General features: G+C 38.0%; 2 protein-coding genes across 4 annotated transcripts in view; one reads left to right on the top strand and one right to left on the bottom strand.

Moving 5' to 3' along the window:
* Nucleotides 1-11,949, top strand: part of LOC105838086 (ets DNA-binding protein pokkuri) — a 38,210-nt gene extending 26,261 nt beyond the window's left edge. For 2 of the 3 annotated variants that reach the window (XM_012683373.3, XM_012683374.3), the window contains exons 2-5: nt 7,845-8,091; nt 8,345-9,022; nt 9,309-9,558; nt 9,789-10,074. In XM_012683373.3, coding sequence (XP_012538827.1) covers nt 7,872-8,091; nt 8,345-9,022; nt 9,309-9,558; nt 9,789-10,074 — 1,434 coding nt within the window. In that variant the 5' untranslated portion in view covers nt 7,845-7,871. Of the gene's footprint in view, nt 1-7,844; nt 8,092-8,344; nt 9,023-9,308; nt 9,559-9,788 lie in introns of all 3 variants that reach the window. The other variant, XM_012683375.3, reaches the window with a different exon arrangement.
* Nucleotides 11,950-12,887: 938 nt separating this feature from the next.
* Nucleotides 12,888-13,872, bottom strand: LOC105838087 (single-stranded DNA-binding protein, mitochondrial). The gene is made up of 4 exons (XM_012683376.3): nt 13,714-13,872; nt 13,522-13,621; nt 13,248-13,367; nt 12,888-13,169 (listed from the first exon to the last, which is right to left on the bottom strand). The coding sequence occupies exons 1-4, from the start codon at nt 13,723-13,725 to the stop codon at nt 12,970-12,972; spliced, it is 432 nt and encodes a 143-aa protein (XP_012538830.1). The 5' UTR covers nt 13,726-13,872; the 3' UTR covers nt 12,888-12,969.
* Between the last annotated feature and the right edge of the window lie 1,395 nt (nt 13,873-15,267).

Raw genomic sequence — 15,267 nt, forward strand, 5'->3', positions numbered from 1 at the left:
ATATTTGGACTCCGCGGAAACTTCCACTTTCTGTGAATACTTTGCGAATGCCGAGTAACACAGAAGTAAAAAGCGCGATTTTTTTATATCTCTCATATATTAATTGTTATTTGATATCGTGGTACACCGTCCTTTGTCTCAGTTAGAGATAACATCAAAATATATAAATATTATTAAATCTATTGAATGTTATTTTTGGAGTTTATTGGCGCAATCTGTACAAATTGATTTTATAAAAGTGTCTATAGATTGCGAATAAAATCTGAGTGACGATGGAAGCTATGTATATTATCAATAGCGCATTGTTATTTGGCGTATGCCAAAGTAACATCCAGCGCAAGTGACGGATCGATTGTCATAGCAAACAATGAACGTTGACATTTGAAATCTTGTTTTATAACAATATCTAGCCGGCATATCTAATACGTATAAATCACCCTTAAAAGTTTAAAGTGCAACATATAAAGTTGATAATAAAATCGTGAACTTTTTAAGCAAAGGAATAATGAGGCTCGCGATGAGATGAGAAGCGAAAAAAATTAATAAAAAAACCTCGTAGGAGCGAATACACACACACGTGTTTTTTCTTCAGAAATAAATAATGCGTTAAAAAAAGAAAGATAGATGTAGCACATGGGTACTAATAATAGATCTCGGATGTGTGCAAAGTAGAGAAGTTGTAAAAATTGCTATCGTTATTACAATGTCCGCTAATTACCGCACCGGTTTACATATCTCGCGCAGGTATATAGCCGTATTAATCATTCGCGCGCAGTAGTATACCTCGACATTGGCGGACAAAGACAGGGGCCGATAAAGCGTCCACATGCGTGCGCGTATGCGAGCGGGCGAGAGCAAGACAAAAAGAGAGAGAAAGAGAAGGAGAAACAGGAAGTGAAGGAACCCGGAAGGGTACGGCGCAAGAAGGAAGAAACGCCAAGCGGGTGCCCGACAAAGAGGGAGGAGATAAGGCTCTCCTTCGCGTTCTTGAGCATTATACATGATAAATCTTAAATCCTGGTTCGAACGTGTGTGCCAAGGACCTTCCTTCTTCCTCCTTCCACCGCGCGCGAACCGATTCCTCGTACCTCCTTATACGTACCTCTTCCTGGTTGTATTTTCAGACATGCACCCACACGAGGTCGCAAAACACACGCACGCACGCACACACACACACACACACACACACACACACACACACACACACACACACACACACACACACACACACACACACATATACACGTACGTCACTCACTGTCGCCTCAGGCGTATATATCGATACCCGTTATTTTTACTCAATTGGTGAACAGAGAATAGGTACCGCAGTGCCACGCGATATTTTCTTCCGAATTCCATCACGGCACCGCTCATAAAACAAAATAGCACGAAAATGTATAATTAAGAAAAGTAAGATTATTGTCTCGACACCGCGTCGACGTTCTAATGTTGCGTCATGTTGCTAGCGCTGATTCTTAATTTCCTACGTGATTCAATCGTTGTACTATTTAACCGTCAACCGCGTCGAGAGGTGCCGCATTCCTCACCGCGTAGAAATACGTACATATTTTTTACCGTCTAAACTCTTCGAGGGGCTTTCGATATAGCTATCGCTCGCGATTGGACGCGCTTTCCGAATAACCGTTTAGTTTAGACCAAGCGGTTCTCGTCGGCGATTATTATGCCGCGCTGAGAGCGTGACACGCGGACGTGTCGGCGCCGTTCACGCTCAATTATCGATATACGACGGGCCGGTCCGGTCTAATGAATGATCGGCACGTAATCAACAAGAGCGATCATTATCGCGCACGGTATCGCATTATTAATGCACATTAATCGCCACTCGCACGATTATTTCGCGCGATACGAGTCGAAACTTCTGCCTTTGATGCACGGCTATTTCTTTTTGCCTCTTCCGACATTGCGAAACGTTCGTTTGATCCGTCGTTGCGCATCCGTCTCTCCGTGCGTATGTGTGCATAGCTCTGCGTGCGTGTGTGCGCGTGCATCTGCGTGGATACTTGGTACTTACCTACTTCCTTCTCGACCCGAGGAGACGCCGACGTCAGAACAGAGTTGTTACACTGCTTGGACCATCATTTCTTGCGAGATCATCGGCTCTCATTCGCACTGAAAAAAATATTATTTGTTAGTATCAATGTATGACGTTTATTGACTAAAAAATTCTTTGATATAATAAACTTTTTGTTAATAGCATAAATATTACATTGAACCTTTTCATTAACCATAAATAAATTTATTAATATAACGAATTATTCTTTGTTACAACAAATAAAACATCATGATAATAAAATAATTAATTGGACCAATTTTAATAAATTTTTCATTAGTAGAATGAATATTTCATTGGAATTTATGTATAGTTTTGGTTCAGTGCGTAGATATTGTTAAAGACGCCTTTCATGCTCATCATCAATATCGATCCTTGAGGACTTTAATTGATCCATTTATGTTTTTCTACTTTATATAAAATGTTTCCTGTAATCTTTATACGTCGCGAGAAATTATTTATCTCAGTGCGCAGATATAAAATATGAAATTAGAAATCTATCGTCGAATTATTCTCGATAAATTCATCCTACGAATTAATTTAGTGTTCGTAATCGACTTGTGTTTCCCATATGATGCATCTTTATCGCTAATAGACGAACTCGTTACATTGTGCGTTTGAATTATTTTTGATATATGGTTCCACTCGTATACGCTTGACTTATCGCTTATCACTTTCTGGTGTACGCGGTCCAAGATTTCCTATCACACATAGGAGTGCACGCATCAAGAAAGTCATCGTCGGAGACTCATTTTGGATCTCGCGCAACAATGGCACCGAGTCGAGCGATACCGCGAGCGAATGTATACGTGTCGTGCGTGTGTGTACGTGTGTACGTGTTAATCTTAACAAATCGCACATGTCGTTTTCTCGTGCGCGGGTTACGCAACCGGTCGTTTGTGTAGACGTGCCAGCGGGCCGATATGAATAAGGCATAACGAACCTCTGACATTAAGGGGACCGCGACAATCGACAAAGAAAGACAACAACAACGACGATGACGCTGACGACGACGAGGACGTCGACGAAGACGACGACGACGACGACTAACGACGTCCTACAGGATGAGATCGAGACGACAAGGATGTGACGAGGTCTAATCACGGATCCTTTACCGACCCGCCGGCTGACCGATTACGGCCCCGAGGCGTGTCGTGTTTGACTGACGGGGATTAAATTGTCGCCCGGGGAGAAGAAAACGTTTTACGTTTTATCGCTTCGCTCCGCGAACGTGTTTTTCGTCGACGAACCGCCCGCGTTGGGCGCAGATTGCGGCGTTTCACATGAGAAGCACGTGGTGTCACCTCATGCATTTCAACTCGTTCTCAGTGAAATTTAAATACAATCATGGGAGGAAAAAAGAAGACCACCGATTCAAAGACGAGGGAGATGACTCGCGAATATCGTTATTTTATTGCATACGTTACATTAGTGTTTTTATCTTTGCACTGATGTATCGAGATGTTGGCGCAAAGCAAGAGGGGTATTTGGTAATGTCTACGATAATCAGGCTTCTTTTTTTTCCCCAAAGGACAATCCTTATTTATTTTAACATTACAGGAAATTCTTTTCTAATTAGCGTTCTAACATCTAATATCATACTGATAAGTAAATTTTTGCGGAAACAATCGACAAATTTATTTCATGCAATATACAATAATTTGTTTTGCTAATTATTTTTTTTTTTTTTTTTTTTTTTTTTAAGTTAAAATTGTTTAGATTAGACCTTTGCTTTCATTTTTTATTATTTCAAATCTGTTTCAGATTTAAATTTAAGGATTTCTTGTTCCAATATAGTTTCTTACTATCAGAAAATTACACAGTATCTTATTAAAGAAAATTTCGTAATGCATAGACTTCTGATAGTCACAAACTGGAACGTGAAAATATATAGGAACAAAGCCCTGAAATTTTCAGGTCTATCCCTTAATTTTGATAAGAAAATACAGTCATCGTAGTAATGTTACGTATTTATGATATGCATCGCACGCATGAATTTTATTCTTTTAATTTGCTCATTTACGTAGCTCATTCGCGCCTTCCGCGACACCGGGTGAATCGAGGTTCGCTTCCGGTAATATTTACATGGCAATATGTGAGAGACACATGGCTATTACGATGCTTGATGGCAAATGACAGTTACTACCTGAGTCGCGTTATCTACACCCGAACGATTATCGCATTCAGTTCTACGCGAAGACTTCCGAGCTATTCGACATGCGACAACGTAAACACATTTGCGACGATGATCGGTCGAGAGCTTTTTCGCGTTGGGAAACCCGGTCGTTAAGTTGCAAGATCGATCGTAAACAAGACGGTATAATCAAGGTCATTGCAGGTCCTCCACGTGACAGGAACTCTATTGAAATGAGAAAGAAAGAGAAGAAATGTCAGAATGAGAGAAAAATAAAGATAAAGAAACAGGAAGAGAGAGAAAAATTTTGCGAAATAAGATATAAGACTGATGAAAAGAAAAAGCTAAACGTGTGTGAAAGAGTGTAATTAATATGCTTTATAAATTAATTTAATTCTTGTTTTTCTATCTGTTTTTCTATATTGTTGATGACTATAACAAGAAAAAAATCAATCTAATCATTAAATTTAAATAACATTGCGAGTCAGTATTCTTTTTTTATTTTTTAAAACACACACACACACACACACACACACACATATATATATATATATATATATATGACTGCGTCATGTAATAAAGGTTAAAATTTTAATATTCATACAGCGAAATAAAATTCACTCATGTTGTAAACGAAGAAGAGGAGGTTTTCAAGTGTTTTCTCAGGGGTTTTCAAGAACCTAAACACATATTATGCAAACGTCGTGACATAGCGTGAAGAAATAGGCAACGCGGAAATGTCAGTGTTACCTCGTCGCGATCGAACGCGCTTCCGGTGCATTCTCCGTCCTTCAGCCGCGTACCGGAAGTCTCGAGCAGCGTCGCGGTTGCAATTTTTTGCTGTTGCTTCCGCCGCTACTCGCGAAGCGATCGGTTCTCCTTTCTTCCGTCGCCAAAAAAAAAAGGGAACGTTCGCGGAAGAAACACGCGAACGGAACCGCAGAATCCGGTGTTTTCTTGTTACCTTCCCTGCGATCAAAGAGAAAAATGTGCCTCGCGCAATTATCGCTCCCTCCATCTCTTGAGAGCGCATTCCGTCACGCTAAAATTGCCTCGGTCGAAATTGTATATCAAAATTTTAAAAAGAAAATTAGAAATTTTATAATCAAAAGGTGATGAATTTTAAATTAAGGACTAGTAAAGATTTTTATATTCATAGATCTTTTATCTTATAATTCAGAGTGATAGTAACCAAAAAACTTGTAAAAACAATGTCAGGAAGCAGATGCGAAGACGATCCCTCAAATTCATCCCTTGACGCCGCTTTAATTAGTCGAGTCATAAAAAAAATTGCCGACCGAAAAGAGCACCTGAGTATAAGGCCCTCTCCCGTTCGCGGTATTTAAAGGAGAGAAGGGGAAGACCGAAGAGACTACCAGGATTTCCTGGTGCGAGACAACGGCACATCGACCTTCGCATGCTGAAGTTCCTGTCTTCTTCCCTCAGGGCAATCTTTTCTTTCTCTCCCCCCCTCACCCTCTCTCTCTCTGTCTCTCCTCGAGCGAGCATCGCACCACAATTGTACCACCGAGAGCTTCCTCCGATCATTTTTTGAAATTTTACGAAGGAGTTTCTTTTACTGAAAATATTCCAGAAAATATTTCATCGATCACGGAATCTTGAACAAAAAAAGGCAAAATAGTATCGCAGATTGATTTCTTCGAATCTTTCTTCGAAGAGATAAGAAATAAATTTAAAATTAATTTATAAATTTAAAAAATACGTTAATTTTTATTTGTGATAATAATCGATGTAATAAATATATGTTGTAACACAATTATTTAAAAAAAATAATTAGAAAAGTTGAAATGAGAAAATGTTTCATATCTATACAAACAGAGCATATTTTTCATTCTCTACATTCTCAGAATAGAGTTGCTTCTTATATCGAGTTCAAATAACGCTAATGTTAAATATGTAAAACAATGTAAGAGTATCACATTACAATAGTTGTTACGTATAATTTTATATAGCCTCGATAATATCGAGCGCATGTTGACGTCAATAGGCTTTTTCATAAGTACGCTTGTTACAAGTCACATTAAATGAGATCGTAACCGCAATTTTTTGTATTACAATGTCACGAGTCAAAGTGTAAGAAGCTGCTATATAACGTGCCGCAGCGTTAAGCGCAATCGTGCGACGATACGTTAATAATTATACCTAATCAAGTATATGGATTAGGAACATATGATTATCATGCAAATAATGTCGTTACCGAGATGGCGAAGCCACGTTGCTTCATACTACTTTTCCACAATTAACTTCTTTTTGTTTGCATTCTACCGTAACGCAATCGCAAAGTATTCTGGAAACTATAAGATATGTAATTCTTATCTTATTGTAACTATGATAAACTTTACAAAGTGACCCACTTTTAATTGGAGATTTTACTAACTTATCCTCTGAAGTCAAAGACTGTTCTTGAAACTATTTCTAGTTCCGGCATATCCGTAAACGATGACGATTAAATATCAAGATTTTGGAAGTAATTGAGTAGGGAGTTTTCGCGAAACGAACAGCATAACTCGCTCCGAGTTTGTACGAAACTAAGAATCTTGACGTTGGCTATAAGGAGTTTCGCTTAGCCGGACTCGGGTCTCCGCGAGCCGACGTCGCGAACGGAAATAGCTTCGTCGACGTCGATGGAAATACGTTATGTAAATCCACGTTTCCTGCCGGGTTTCATTCTTATGCCCCCACATTCTATGCTAATAGTCGATGAACAGTCTGCAAACCGGTCGCCGATCAGGAAATGGAGAGCGACGACGCCACGAAACGCCGCCGTCGCGACGCTTTTCTTCCTTTCTCCTCTCTCCTCTTCTCGTTTCGCGCGTCTTCCACCTCTCTTCTTGAATTATCTTACTTGTTCCACGTCCACGTTGTAAGAAGCCGACGTGTAACTGTAATCTGAAGCTATTATCTTCCGTCGTTCTACATCGACGAGCCGATCGTTAGACGAGGTAAAGCGCTATATATCAAGGATCGATTTTCGACGGTATAGATACGGAAGATTGCACTTTACGTCACAGTGTCGCGTCTCTATAGTCGCAAATAAATATAGAGATCACTTTCGTGCGCCTGTAGCGTCGAAATGACGCCAACATCGTTTCATGTTACGCGCTCGCTAAGCAGATCGAACGATATAACGTTGCATCTAAGATTTAGTAAAGCCATAATTTTCGAAGGAAGAATAATGAAGACTGAAGTGACGACCACACACAAATATTAAACCAATTATTAAATAATGAAGATGTTATTGATATTGTAATATTATATTTCGTAATCCTACAAATATAAAATATTTGTAGGATTACACAAAATTACATTTGAATTACGAGATTCGTACAAATATCACTTTTTTACATTAATTTTCAGACCGATAAATGTTTTAAACATATTAATGAAGTAAAAGGCTCTATACGGTCTGCATCGGATCTTGGCGATGAATATAATTTTTATATTAATTTAATATTCTTAGCTCAACATAAACTGCGCGCCGACAAGTTTCGTCAGACTTGAAACACAGATACTAAGCTAAATATCGATGCTTATGAGCATCTTAAAATCTCCCCTTCCCCGAAACTTTTTTTTTAAATAAACAGTGTTAATAAATTTGATTTATTTCTTCTGTTATAGGAACCACTGACAGATCTGAGGCGTGTTATGAAATTGCTGCCACCAATTCAAATATCGCAGCTACCGCCAGTTTCCGCCGCAGGCGGAATGGCCGGAATGGAACCTCGGCTACCCCCGGCTATATTGCCTTTCGGTCCGGATTGGGCCCTCTGGAGGACTCAATATGGACCTACGATGGGTTTCCCGCCTACGCATCCACCACCCAGTCCTCTTTTGGATTTTAAAACTCATCTACCAACAAGTTTAGGTAAGTTTACAGAATTAAAAATTCAGACCAATCTTATAGAATTTTTATATGAATAAAGTTTATCCTAAATAAAAATGATGTAAATTTTTCTTATCACTTAATTGCTTTGATTAGATTATTCGTATTAATATTAATATATTAATTTCGTTAAGAGAATCGGTGAATTAATTATGAACGTACAGACAATGTTAAACCGCACAGTGGTTACAAGGACTACCGCGAATACAACCAATGGCATCTTCTCTCCTTTCAGTGTCCGACCCTAGACTGTGGTCGCGGGAGGACGTAGCGGCGTTCCTGCGGTGGGCCGAACGGGAATTTGACCTGCCACCGTTCGACATGGACGTATTCCAAATGAACGGCAAGGCCTTATGCCTGCTGACCAAGGCCGATATGGGCGAGAGATGTCCAAGTGCCGGCGACGTGCTGCACAATGTGCTAACCATGCTACGCGAGCACAATCAGCTACAAAGATGCCTGCCGAGCAGCCCGGTGACACCGACCAGACAGTCCACATATCCGCTGAGTCCACATTCGCATCCGCCTACGCCAACGTGGACGACGGACACACCGCCATATGCCACGAATCTCGCATCGCTAATGTCGGCCAACTCGGTGACGCTATCACCGGCGCCGTCCGTGGACAGTCAGTCGGGTTCACCTAGCCACGCGACCGATGCGAATCAGACACAGGTCTACAAGAGCGACTCGGACGAGGACAACACTCATCAAGTATCGAGTGGCAACAGTAGTCCACCAGCCACACCGACTGCCCTAACGGCACAGAGGCTCAGCGAAGTAAGCGTCAAGGATCAACCAAGTCCAACGTTACCGCATCAGTTGATGCCATTGACGCCTGGTGCATTCCGGTCGACTGCCGCCAGCGCAACCAGAGAATTTTTCCCCAGCGATTCGTCAGAACCCAACACCAGTTAGTATCTGCGATTGTCTACGATTTTTAGTTGGCGATTGTGTTGGCAAAAAATCACCGTTGCGTTTTAAACAACGCGAATGTATCGTAAAGACAGTTAAGAAATATCATGATCTTTCAGGCATTGTTTTGGTTGTTTTTTGACATTTTTCAGTTTTTAAATAATATCAGATAACATGCAATAGCATGGAACATCTTATTAAATATAGATTCTCCAAGTATCGTTACTTTAATCTTCCCATGATTGTTATTCACATTGTAGCACAATTTCCGTCATTCTGTTTAGACGGAAGACTACTCTGGGACTTCCTTCAGCAATTGCTGAACGACCCCGGGCAACGGTACCAGCATTACATCTCGTGGAAAAGTCGGGAAACCGGCGTCTTCAAGATTGTCGATCCACCTGGTCTGGCGCGACTCTGGGGCATCCAGAAGAATCATCTCTCTATGAATTATGACAAAATGAGCAGAGCTTTACGTTATTACTACCGCGTGAATATACTTAGAAAAGTCCAAGGCGAACGACATTGTTATCAGTGAGTATTATAGCAAATAATTATCATTGCTGTACCATGAAAATACGAAAGTTATACGAGTAAATTTTCAAATTTTGAAATAATTTCATTATTTCAATAATATCAAAATTTTTGCTGTTACTATTATACTATAATTCTACAGTAACTTTAAAAATCCAAATTCCACACTTATATAATATGTAAAAATTGTTTTTGGAGGAAAAAAATTTAATGAATCTAATTCTTTGCAGATTTCTGCGTAACTCAGTCGAGTTGAAGAATATCAAGAACATATCATCATTGCGCCATCAGATGAGAATAAAGTCGGAACCGGAAGAAGAGAGAGCTCTCTCCGGAAGTCCCGAGGCGGAGCCGGAAGCGGACATGCCAACAGATCTCTCGATGTCCAGTATGAGCCAGCCGTCGGGTGAACAACAGCAGCAGCAGCCCCTGTCGCTACACGATCCACCTGCCAAGTACAGAAGTCACGCGTACAATCTCATTAAGACCAATCAGGAACCGGAAGAGAGGAAGTGACGCGGGACCTAGCGATGGTAGGAACGCAATGATCGTGCGTAATCGCACCACAACAGACTGGGAACCAGCGGCGAAATGACCTCGACGTAAGAAGGGTTCCATATTGGCAACCGATCGACGGATTACGGAATGAATTTGAAGATTAATTAAGTAAGCATCAACTCCGTCCAGTTCGTCGGTTTGTGGATAAGAAAAAAGTGGTACCATCCGCACAAAAATACCCGAAACCTTCGAGAAAGAATCCGAAAAGCGTAATTCGTTGATGAAACTTGGGGAAAATACGACGAAGACAAGATCTAATTTCGAAATTCAGTGGTTGTTGATATAAAGAAGTGTGCTGACGATTTTTCCGAATGCAATCATTAATATGTAAGTATGTTGTAAGACGTTTGAAATGTAAATTACAGGACAAAACGTGATAAAACCTATAATATTAAGAATGCGAGACTCCGAGAATATAAGCGTTAGAAGATAAACGAGCAATCATTTATTAAATTCGCAGAGGCACATTGGCGCTCTAGGGATGAGGGATTCTTTCAAAGATCAGGAAATTAAATTTTATGCTCTATATGCCCAGCTTTTTGTTTATCAGAGAGTCCAAGTTGCAAGAATTCTCGTGTAAGAATTTTTTCCACTTCCATTATTATAAAGGTGCGTTAAGAAGCGCAAGAAAAGTTGCCCTCATATAGATTCGCGTTAAGTGCTGATAACGACAGACACTTCGATATGAAGTTAAATCTTTGTGGATATTTCATCCTATTCTTTTCCTCGCTCTCTTCGCGGGATAAATTATTCACATACTGAACAATTTCCTTTCCACTTTTTCAACAAGATGTGTATGAGACATCTTGGATGCACTTAAGAACACACGACGATTCAATGTACAAAGAATGCCAGAAGGAGAACTGTTACCAGATCTTTCCGTTCTTTACAAGTTTCTTTTTTCTCTTAATCTTAAGTGTATACTATTATATATTCTGTGATGTGCAACTTTTTTGGCAAAACGTAGTCCATGTTCGAAAATAAGGTCGACCTTAAAGAGAGACTTTATTTGATTTAAAACATTCAATGTAAATACATCACAGAAAAATTAATGTTTTTATAGTTTCCGAAGTACAAAGAGCTTGATAAAATCTGTTTACGACAGTTCAATAATTATATATCTTACATAGATTAGATCTTGCAAGAATTCTGAATGAAACTTTAACTGGATTTTCTCAAGCTCTTACTGTATATGCGCCGAAACGGTTCTCCGTTACTTCACGTATTTGTGCCAAGAATATTTGCTGCTTAATAAGAGGACGTTTATGTATTTAGTCGATTGTTCCAAAAAAAAACCTATATCATGATTTTGGAACCAATACTGTGTATCCCTTATACTCGATGTATGCGTTATATTAAAAACGTGTCACAATCGAGAGTCGTATAATCGATTATACGTTGTAGGAACTTGTATATAAACTGAGTTGAATTATTGAACTGAGGTAATGAATTGTAAATGCAAATGAAAGCTAAGATGAATATTAAGAGTAGTGCAAGAATTTTATGAAAATTCGGGGCCAGAGTTAGAATATATAAATTTATCTATAGAAAAAATATATATTTTACTATCAAAATTTATATTCGAAATTTCTATGTTTGTTGCCTGTGTGATTGTGGCTTACATTCCACGACTCTTTATCCGAGGTTTGTCTACGAGATAAATTACGAAAGTCCGCAGAAAAAATAGAGAAAACGTGAGAGAAAACGAGACGCATATACAATTAGGAAACAGATTTTAAGAAGATTGCTAATTGTATTTTTCCACTTGAAGATATAAAACTAAAAATATAAATTTGAAAAAGTATGTAAGAGAATTAAAATATGAGTGTGAACGAAAGAAAAAGAATGAATGTGATAGGTATGACATAAAATGACATATTGAGAAATATATCTGGCTTCTTATATACTGTGATCTCTATCTTATACAATACAGAATGAGTTATATAGTTAAATAGGAATTATTATCTAGATAAAACACGTGTGCATGTTACACACATCTAGATGAAACTTTTGTCAGAAATTGCGTGATGTTATTAGAATAAAAAATATATATATATGTAAATCTATAAAAATATAATGTATACATATATATATATATATATATATATATATATATATATATACATATATATAAATATGTATATGTATATACTATATTAACATACATATATTATTATAGATGTATATGTATATCTTTTTTCTTTACAATCGTGTAAATAATTTAACATGGACAAATGTCAGAACGGAAGTGTTTATATATAAATGTGTATAAATATATATCTATAAAATATATATATATATATATATATATATATATATAATGTACCAGCGTATATGAAGACATAATAGTAGTGCGAAACAATGCATATGCGTCTAAGATTGGAGAAATTTATATATCGTTTCGCGTGTATAAAATATGTAAAATTCTAGAAATTAGAGCTGTTTTATTATATAAGTTGTTATATGAAGAGTACATAAAATAATGAATGTTGTAAATATAGACTTATTTAGTTATTAAGAAAGTACGTATACTATTCTTTCAACTCATCCAAAATATAATCTGCTAAAAATAAAATTTTTTCGTCGACTTATTGTCGATACACCTAATACGAATTTGAAAACTAATGCCAATAGTTTTTAATAAATTTAACTGCAACAAAGATTCAATTAACAATATTAAATTCAGAACATTTGACGTTTTAAATTTATAATCAAAATATATTTTACATGCAAGCAGGTCATTCGTGTTTATTTAATTAGACATGGATTGCTTTTATTAAAGAAAATATTTATTTTTACATTAATTTTATTGAAAAAGGCAAGATATATGTATCATTTACATGTAAAAACTTTTTATTGAAAAAATATTATATCGTCTGCTATAATAGATGTACTAGAGGATACGTTTCCATCAGTATCTTTAAATTCACTGTAACTTATTCTACCATTTACCATCGCTCGTTGACCCTTTTTTAAATATTTATATACAGAGTCCCTTAAATTAGGCTTAAAGACACATACCTTATGCCAGTCTGTTTTTTGCATAAATTCACCTGGAAATACACTTCAACAATTATTTCTTTAAACATAATATTCCATGCTTTAAAAGCAAAGTTAGGTCAATTATATACCCGTTTCATATTTGTAATTTGTATGTGTTGCAAGGGAAAATATAACAACTGGATGCTCAACGCTTCCACGTTTTTGAGGGTCTGCTCCAACCCTTCCAAGTAACGTTACACTATTTACACCTATTGAAAAAAAGAAAATTTTGTCTTACACATAGTATTAATAATAATTTCTATATCCTGTGCATACAAGTAGAAATGTCAATTGTTTGATTACAAGTACCCTCTCTTGTGCTTGCAAATAATTTCCTGAATGATATCAGTAATCCGTACTTACATTTTTCTATACTTGTGGTTTCGTTCGCGTCTTGTGACGAGTATCGTTTGTAACAAGCATTGTTTAACCGGACGACTTGATTGCGTGCATGTAAAATAACCTAAAAAATAATGTACGGACTTTGTAATACATGTACTTTCTTCTGAAATAACCCATACTTTATTTGCGTAAAATAACGACTACAATACTCACTGTGCGAAACATTGTGACAATTTCACTACGACGTACTTCTCATCAGTAAAATTACACAAATAAACAAATATCAAAATGCTGATAACTTCGTTATTACCGGGTCTTTTCCAGAATCACTATCACACTCACAGATTCTGAAATCGTGCTAAATTGCTGATTCGCAGCGCCATCACAGTCATTTCATCATATGATAAAAACTACATAGCCATAGCTACTTTCCGAGAAGGTAACACGCTATTTGAAGGGTCAGTATCAAAATTCGTTGTTTGATTTATATCCATGCTATTATCGTAATCAAAGTTGGGCGGTATATGTTAGGATTACGTTTACACGAACTTTATTTTGACAAAAAAGTGTGTAGACAATCTTAAAATAACCATAATTATGAATATAACATGGATGCAAATAATAAATTTAATCGCACCAGAGAGGAACCTGAGAGCGGTCATCGCGTCATTTTAATCCATCAGCGCCTCTATGTGCACAAAATGTGCACATTGAACTATGTAGTCAAATATCTATGAATCCCGTAGGTAATGTGCATGACCTTTTAGGTCTCTTCTATGCTATGTCTACGTTTATTTGATTCTGTTTCATGCTATGTGAATTTTACAATTATATGCATTCATATTTTAAATCTGTTTTATGCAAATGTGCATAATCGTGTTCTATAAATGTGCAATACCACATATACATGACATAAATTCAATTAATTAATTTGATAAAAATTCACTCACCGATTGCTGTCGCTGCTCCTGCTGCTGATGCTGCTGCTGCTACTGCTACGTACATTCCTTTTCCGGTTTTGATTCTGAAAATGTGATAAATATTATTTCTAAACTCAAACACAAAAGCAGGTAAAGAAATGTATCACTTAAAAAAATAATGTATTTAATACCGAGTCGGTCGATCCATGGATGCCGCTTTCTGCTGACATCATCCTGCTATTCTCGAACCACACACTAATAACGATCGCCCGATACTTTATTCGGCACTCCCGATATTACGGATATATCACACACGAGTAAAACGTAAACTACGCGCGAGAATTTCACTTGACGCGACCGTTACATTTGAAAAAGTGAAAAGGACGGCTCGTCTAATTGGCGGCGAAAATCAACCTGGCACTAAAGTGGCGTGACGTCACGTTACTTCGTGAAAACGCAGGCCGAGGAAAACCGTTTGAATAAAAATTACGCGCCGAGATACAACAAACGGAGACAAATTCGTTTCGAGAATTTCGTATGCTCGCACGACGACTAGTAGCACTTCACTTAATTGGCACTCGCGATATTTTACCGAACGTATTCTCTTCACACTTTGCTCGAATGCGCACGCGAACACTTCACTCGAGACCGAAGACAAACGCACGATGCCGCACTTTACACATGAATTCGATCTCACATGCCTGGCGGGTCGTCTGTTAGTGCGACGGCATTCTCAACACAACATCCCGTACTTGCGCACAATGAATTCTGAACGCGAGGCACGCACGGAGTCGACCGAACGTCCGATGCGTCCGACCGGCGCTGGAGCGCGGAGCAACATGGCGAC

Source organism: Monomorium pharaonis, chromosome 7 (genome assembly GCF_013373865.1).
Source record: "Monomorium pharaonis isolate MP-MQ-018 chromosome 7, ASM1337386v2, whole genome shotgun sequence".
In the NCBI taxonomy this organism is placed as follows: Eukaryota; Metazoa; Arthropoda; class Insecta; order Hymenoptera; family Formicidae; genus Monomorium; species Monomorium pharaonis.

Excerpts from the sequence above, each read along its gene's own strand:
- LOC105838087 (XM_012683376.3), bottom strand. Across the intron at positions 13,368-13,521 it reads AACCACAAGTATAGAAAAAT|GTGTAAATAGTGTAACGTTA; the intron begins GTAAGTACGGAT and ends TTTTTTCAATAG. Across the intron at positions 13,170-13,247 it reads AAATTACAAATATGAAACGG|GTGAATTTATGCAAAAAACA; the intron begins GTATATAATTGA and ends GTGTATTTCCAG.